The sequence below is a fragment of the Neopelma chrysocephalum genome, unplaced genomic scaffold, assembly GCF_003984885.1.
Source record: "Neopelma chrysocephalum unplaced genomic scaffold, ASM398488v2 Primary Assembly neopelma1_182673, whole genome shotgun sequence".
NCBI lineage: Eukaryota > Metazoa > Chordata > Aves > Passeriformes > Pipridae > Neopelma > Neopelma chrysocephalum.
The window spans coordinates 8,239-16,164 of record NW_020938059.1 but is presented as its reverse complement, the minus strand read 5'-3'; the positions used below and the strand labels follow the sequence as shown (position 1 = coordinate 16,164).

General features: G+C 55.4%; 1 protein-coding gene across 1 annotated transcript; it reads left to right on the top strand.

The window, feature by feature from the left end:
• Positions 1–4,294: 4,294 nt before the first annotated feature.
• FIGLA (folliculogenesis specific bHLH transcription factor) lies at positions 4,295–7,817 on the top strand. The gene is made up of 4 exons (XM_027673327.1): positions 4,295–4,735; positions 6,203–6,346; positions 7,128–7,283; positions 7,479–7,817. The coding sequence occupies exons 1-4, from the start codon at positions 4,295–4,297 to the stop codon at positions 7,599–7,601; spliced, it is 864 nt and encodes a 287-aa protein (XP_027529128.1). The 3' UTR covers positions 7,602–7,817.
• The last annotated feature ends 109 nt before the right edge of the window (positions 7,818–7,926 follow it).

The window sequence follows — 7,926 nt, the reverse complement described above, 5'->3', positions numbered from 1 at the left end:
TCCCATCCCCATCCCTGTCACCACCCCTGTCCTGATCCCTGTCCCATCCCCATCCTCATCCCTGTCCCTGTCTTCATCCTCATCCCTGTCCCCATGCCTGCCTTGGTTCCATCTCATCCCCATTCCCCTTCCCATCCCTGTCCAAATCTCTGTGCTGATCCCTGTCCCCATCTCATCCCCATCCCCATCTCCATCCCTGTCCCCATCCTGTTTCCTGTCCTCATCTCATCCCCATCCCCTTTCCCCTCCCAACCCAAGCCCCACCCTTGTCCCCGTCCCTACCCGTCCCCATCCCATCCCATCCCATCCCAGGACTCATCCGGACCCCAGGACACGCAGCCCCGGCTCCCCCCCAGCTGCCCCCCACCCACCTGCCTCGTGCGGGGGGTTTGGCAGCGCCTTCATCCAGCGGAAACTTCTTTTATCTCCAAAAATTCCTCTGCGCTCCGACGGGGAAAACTCCGGCTGCTCCAGGCTGGGATCCTCCCTCCGCCGCCCACGGCTCGTACAAAGGCTCCTTCACCCGGGAAGGACAGAGCCACCTTTGTTATCCCGCTCCGACCGCGGCCGGGAGCAGCACCGGCTCCGCCATCCACCTCTCGGGAATCTCCAGGATCGGGAAAATCAGCGAACCGCGAGCACTGGGTGGTGGGAGATGTGGAGTGGGGGCATCGCTGCGTGTCCCAGATTTGCTCCCTCCCACCAATCCCAGCAGGATTTTAGTTATTATTTTGATTTAACCGAGCCAGGATTGTTTAGGATCCCACCGGAATAATGGGTGGGGTCGAAGGGATCCAAGGGATGCTGAGCCCCACAGCCCGGCCGTCCCTGCTGGAATCCTCACCGCGCTCATAAATCCTATTGTCTCTCCCGCCTCATGGATAATCCCGGCACGGCAGGGGCGAGACCTGCCCCTTCCCAGCGTGGGACTCCCGGGAATCTCGGTGGGTGGCCGGGGACAATCCCCACCTCCCGGCGCCCCACCCCCTGCCTCTCCTTACAAAGGGGGGATAAATAATCCCTTTATAAGGAGGGGATGGAGGAGCGGTTGGCCGAGATGCAGCAGGTTGGGATGCAGCAGGATGGCGATTTCCCCGGGATGTTCCCCAGCCCCCTGGGCGTCGCACTGGGAACCCACCCACCTGCACATCCCACAGCATCAACCCCGGGGCTGGATACAAACGCAGCCTCCGGATTTCCCTCTCAAATATTCCTTCAAATTTCTGCGTGAGCTGGGAAAGCTCAGCAGGACAGATCTCTCCCTCCCACCGGGATATTTGAAAAAGACAAGGTACTTGGGATATGGGGATCCTGATGTCACCCACAGCATCGATGGCAGCATGAGAGAGGATTTCATGGCTTTAATGGCAGGATAAAAGCTTTCCAGGAGCCTTCCTGTCCATATGGATACTCTCTCTCCCACATTTCCCAACACTGGCATCTTACAAACCCACCCCCAGGCCTCTGGAACCCACTGGAAGTGGGATGGGGGTCCCAATGCCAAGCCTTGGAGAGCTCAGGGACCAGGTTGTGAATGATGCCAGGAAATGCAGGGTGCAGCTTCCCAGGAGAGTGAGTGTCTTGGGATATGTTTGGCAGCACAAGGAGGAGGCTGGATACATGGAAGTGGCCGGAGGTGATGCCACGGCTCCATAAACCCCCTCAGAGTGTTTTATTCCCATTCTCTGCACCCCTGGCTGGGATCTGGGCACCGCAGAGCCGGCACAAGGCCGGCGGCTCTGGCACGGACCGGCCACTTCCTAGACATCTGGGACCATGCCAGGAAAGATTGAGGTTTAATCCTGTGCCAACAGCTGCCCCAGGCCCAGATCAGCCCTGGCACTGTCCCCCTTCCCTGACCTTCCCACCCTAATCCACCCCCTGTAACTGGACACCAATGGGTTGTTTTTCCAGTCTTGTGACACTGGGAAATGTCAGATCCCAACAGCCCCGGGGTGGGTGGGATGGGGTGACACCAAAGGGGTGGAGACACCTGGATTTGGGCACCGTTCTGGGATGGGGCACTGGGACCTGGCTCCTGCTCTGGCCACGCTCAGAGACAGAAAATGAGAGGCATAACTGAGCCTGAAAGTTTGGAAAGCAGCATTCCTGGGGGCTCAAACCACCCCCAGACTGCTGGGACGCTGTTTTACAGGAATTCAGCCCTTCCCAAGCTCCTGTTCCTAAGTGTGACTCCTCATAACTCTGACTCCTGATAATTTTGCCCCCTAAAAAGCATGAGCTGTATAAAATGAGGTTCCTAATAATTCTGACCCTTAGTAACTATGATCCCTAAAAAACATGGTCCTTAATAACCCTTACCCCTAATAACTGTGATCCCTGAAAAATGAGGTCCCTAATAATGGTGAACCCTAATTACCCTGACCCCTCATAACTGTGACCCCTAAAAAAAAAATCCCTAAAAAATGTGGTCCCTAATAACTGTGACCCCTAAAAAGCACGGTCCTTAAAAACTATGACCCTTAATAAACTGTGGTTCCTAATAACCATAACCACTAATAACCCTGATCCCTTAAAATCACAGTCTCTAATCACTGTGACCCTTAACAACCCCAAACCCTAATAACTGTGATCCCCAATAACTATCACCCCTAAAACCCATGGTCCTTCATAACTGTGACCCCTAGAAATGAGCCCTAAAAGACATGGTCCCTAATAATAGTGATCCCTAAAAACAGTGAGCCCTAAAACCCATGGTCCCTAACAACTAGGAGCCCTAATAACTGTGACCTCTAATAGCCCCAAAACCTAATAACTGTGATCTCTAAAAAATGTGGTCCCTAATAACCGTGGTCCCTAATAACTGTGACCCCTAAAAAAATGACCCCTAAAAAATGTGGTCCCTAATAACCCTGGCCCCCAAATTACTGTGACCCCTAAAGAATTGGGTCCCTCACAGCCATGACCCCCAATAATCCTGATCCCAAATAACTGTGACTCCCCATTCCTTTCCCCCCAGTTCCACTTGTTTCCCCTTGGGGCACATCCCCTGCAAACCCCATTTCCAGCAGGCCCTTTTCCATCTCCTGCTCCTGACTTTTCCCCTCAATATTTAATCTTCATCCATCCAACCTGGAGCATTTCCCAGCTTTTCTGGGCACAGAGAAGGAGCAAACCCCAACTGGGGAGATTCAACCCTCCCAGTTCCCTCTGGGTGCTCCCACAGGTGAATCCAGGTGAGCACCGGGGCACAGGCCCATTTTGGGGTGACTTCACACCTTGGATCAATTTGTCAGATCTTGAAATTATGCCCAGATTGGGGCAGGAATAATGGGATTATCCAGGGCCGGCTGTGGGATAGGGAAGCTCATTAAAGAGCATTAGAGAGGGGGAAATTGGGTTTTTTCAGGTTCTAGTTAAAACCTCAATTAACTTCCAGGTGCCTCGGAGGCTCATTTTGTGGCCATTAAGGGGGTTCTTTACAATTTGCTTCCCACCTTTGCTCTCCCTACGGACACAGAATAAATTTCCAGGATCCTGGAACAGCTGGGAATGTCCCTCAGGTGCTTCCAGGTTTGGGGAAACTGAGGCACAGCAGCCCCAACCCTCCATGGGGGAACACGTCCATGCCCCCCCACCCTCCAGAGCACCCACTCCCCTCTGGAGCCCTCAAATCCCCCAGAAAAGCAGGATGAGTCCCCTTGGAGGGCTTTTCCCCATGAAAACACCAGAGGGGAGGGGGAATCCATCCCAGTGGTGGGACTGGGGTGAGATTCCCTCCACAGTGAATAACCCAGGGTGACCTGGCTTCAGTTTTGGGGGGAAAAGGGGAGATTTTCCCTTTTTTTTTTTTTTTTTCCAGCCTCCCTCAGTTTTCCAGCACGGCAGGGACTAACACTGCCATCTACCGAGCCAGCCCTCGTGTTATTAATCCTCATATTTCTCTTCTCCCCACCCAAAAGCGCTTCCCACATCTCTGGGGACACACGAGGCCTCTCAAACCGACCCATCTCTCCCTGTGGAGTGAATCCCAGTGCCCATCTCTGCACAGACCCCCAGTGTCCCCCAGGATGATTTGGAGTGCCTTTTTGGGATCAGGATGGTTTTGGGGTGCCTTTCTGGGGTCGGGGCTCTGTGGCTCCCAGGCTGGGAGGGGGAGTGGAGAAGAGGCACAGGCAGAACACCCCCTGCCCCACCCTGTGCCCCTCATCAGGCCCAGATGAGCCCCACCTGAGCCTCGCTGGCCTCGGGGCTATTTAAGGCTCCTGGTTTTGGTCACTTTCCCCCATTTTGGGTGTCAGCTCGTGAGGTGCAGCATCGGTCCCTTCCCAGGATGGGGGAGCCCGGTGGAGCTGAGGAGGGGCTGGAGGGGGTCCCTGAGCCCTCAGAGGTCCCTCAGCCCTTGGAGATCTCGCAGCCCCTGGAGGTCCCTGATCCCTCAGAGGTCTCAGAGCCCTCGGGGGTCCCTCAGCCCTCAGAGGTCCCTCAGCCTTTGGAGATCTCGCAGCCCCTGGAGGACCCTGATCCTTCAGAGGTCCCTGATCCCTCAGGGGTCCCACTGCCCATGGGGGTCCCTCATCCCCCGGGGGTCCTCCAGCCCACGCCGCCCCCCGAGGTGCTGGAGGAGGTGCTGAGCCGGCAGTTCGGGCCCCTGCCCCGCTCTGCCCCCATCGCCCGCCTGCGCCGGGGGGCCCGGGGCGAGTACGAGCCCACCGGCGACCTGGCCGAGGTGCTGGAGCGGCGGCAGGCGGCCAACGCCAAGGAGAGAGAGAGGGTGAGGGACCCCAGGACCCCGCTGGCCCCCCCAGGATCGCACCCCGGGGGCTGGGGGCTGTGTCCCACCGTGGTGGGAGCCCCAGGGCTGCTCGAGCGGGGGGCACCGGCAGTGACCCCCCGGGGGTGTCAGCGAGGGGCTGGGGGGGATTTGCATTTGGGGAGGGGGGCGGGTTTGATCCTGAGGGACCCCAGTTACATTTTAGGAGGGCCCAGTTTGCTCCTGCAGGGGCCCTGGCTTAATCCTGGGGGGGCTCCGGTTAAATTTTAGGAGGGCTGAGTTTGGTTCTGAGGAACCCATCTTAATCCGGGGGGGGGGGTTGGAGGGCCGTTAAATTTTAGGAGGGTCTGGTTTCATCCTCGGGTGGTCAGTTCAATTTTAGGAGGACTCAGTTTAATCTGAGTGGCCCAGTTTGATCCTGGAGGGGTCGATGTAATCCCAGAAGGCTCAGTTTAGTTTGGGGGTGAGGGCAAAGGGGATTAGTTTAATGCTGGGGAGCCTGGTTTAATCCTGGAGGGGTCCCAGTTTATTTGTGTGGGGCCTGTTTTAATTCTAGGAGGGCACAGTTACATCCTGGGGAGACCCCAGTTTAATTCTGGTGAGCCCGGGTAAATCCAGGACCCAGTTTAATCCTGGGGGTGGGAAGCAGTTTAATTCTAAAAGGGCCCCAGTTAAATTCTGAGGTCCCAGTTTAATTTCAGGAGGGCCAGGTTGAATTCTGGTGAGCACAGTTTAATCCTGTAGAGGACCCAGTTTAATCTTGGGGATCCCAGATCAGCTCTAGGAGAGCCCAGTTTCACTCTGAAGGCAGCAGTGTAATCCCAGAGACCCCAGTTTAAATCTAGTAGAGCCCAGTTCAGTCATGGAAGGGGCAAGTTTAGTGTTGGGGTCCCAGTTTAATTCTAGGAGGCCCTAGTTTAATCCTGGCATTTAATTCTGGGAGGACCCAGTTTAATCCTGTGGGGAGGCATAGTTCAATCTTGGGGAACCCAGTTTAATTCTAGAAAGGCCCCAGTTTATTGCTGGGGACCCCAGTTTAATTCTAGAGGGATCAAGTGTAATTCTAGTGAACCCAGTTTAATCCTGTAAAGGCTACAGTTTAATCTTAAGGATTCCAGTTTAACTCTAGGAGGGCTCAGTTTAATCCTGAAGGGCCCCAGTTAAATCTTGGGGAGCCAAGTTTAATTCTGTGAGAGCCCCACTTTGATTCCAGAGAGTCCAGTTCGATCATGAAGTTTAATTCTGGTTTAATTCTTGGTTGAATTGTGGAGGGACCCCAATTTAGTTCTGGGGTGTCGGGTTCAACCCTGTTGAACCCGGTCAAATCCCGTGAGGGTCCCAGTTTAATCTTGGGCTTCAGAGCTTAACCCCGGGGGGTCCTGGCCTAACTCAGGGGTCCTGGTGCACCCCAGGGGTGACCCCTCGGTCTCTCACTGGGTCCCCCTTGGGGGTCCCTCTGTCCCCCAGATCCGGAACCTGAACAGCGGCTTCTCCCGGCTCCGGACATTGGTGCCGCTGGTGCCGCGGGACCGCAGGCCCAGCAAGGCCGACACGCTGCGGGCGGCGGCCCAGTACATCCAACTGCTGAGGGGAGTGCTCAGGGACTGCCAGGTGGGCACCCCAAAACTCACCCCAAATCCCCCAGTACATCAGCTGCTGAGGGGAGTGCTGAGGGACTGCCAGGTGGACCCCAAAACTGACCCCAAATCCCCCAGTACATCTGCCTACTCAGGGGAGTGCTCAGGGACTACCAGGTAGGCCCCAAAACTGACCCCAAACCCTCCAGTACATCCAACTGCTGAGGGACTGCCAGGTGGGCACCCCAAACTGACCCCAAACCCCCCAGTACATCCCAGTACTGATGGACTGCCAGGTGGGCCCCAAAACTGACTTTGTATCCCCGAACTCTCCCATAACATGGGCGTTTGGAGGGGCTGGTGAGGGTTTTCTTGGCATTTTTCAGCTTGGAATTAGTAACTCAGTTTATTTTTAAGTTGTTGGGGGGCACCCCCATCTCTGGGGACCCCAAAACTGACCCCTGACCTTCAGCCCATCCCTAAAATGTGGGGTTTGATGGGGGGGTTGATGGGGATTTGCTTCTTAATTATCAGGTTGGTATTAATTTAATATTTAAAAATAAATTGAGTCTTAACAAGTGGGACACCCCAAAACTGACCCCCAAGCCCCCTATAATGTGAGGTTTGGGGAGATGATGGGGATTTTCCTGCTTGAAGTTTTTGAGGTTGGAATTAAGTTAATAATTAAAATTAATTGAATTATTATTGGGAGGTGGGTTGTTGTTATTGGGGGAGATCTGCTGTTTTTCCAAGGGGGGAAATTTTAATATATTTTTAAATATTTTGATATATTTTTTTAACTCCCCTTTTCCCAGCAGCTCGATGCTGATGCTGAGCAGCAGTTGGGGGACACTGGGGGGGTCCCACCGGGGGGGCCACCTGAGACCCGGCCTGGCAGTGCCCCCCCATGCCCGTGGGGACCCTCTGTCCTGCCCCCCTGCCCTGGGGCACTGCAGGAGAGCAGGGGGACGGTGAGTGGGGGTACCCTGGGAGGGTGGGGGGACACCTGAGGGGGACAGAGCCCCTTGGGGGGCACCTGGGGGCATGGGCAGGGGGGCACCTGGTTTATACCGACATAAACAGGGGGGGCTTCAAAGCACCTTTTACCCCAAAATATTCCAAAGGTGCGAAAAAATCTTTTTCCTTTTTTCTTTTTTTTTTTTAAGGCTTTTCCTGCCATCCCCAAAATTCCGGGGGGGCCCGTGGGAGACCCCCCCTACGGCCACGTTCAAGGCTCCAGACCCCATTCCTGGGGTCGCACTCCTGTCCCAGAGCCCTGCACCCCATGAAACCAGCACCCCAAAAGTGGGGGTGCGGGGGGAGGGGTCCATCACCCCTAAAACGCGGGGGGTGAGGGGGGTAGAGCTGTAATTAATTGCTCTATGAAATTGTAATTAGTAATTAGCTGCCCCTCCCCCCCAGGTGAGGGCTGATTAATGATCATTAATATAAATCCCAATTAATTGCATAATAAAAGGATGTCGCGGGGTGCCGGCGCTGTTTTGGGGGCTTCCCCCCTTGTTTATTTGCAGTGATTGGGTTCTCGGGGGGGCCCGGGGGGAGGGCGGGGCGGGGGGAGGTGCGGGGACACGCGTGGTGTGTCGGGGGGGGGGG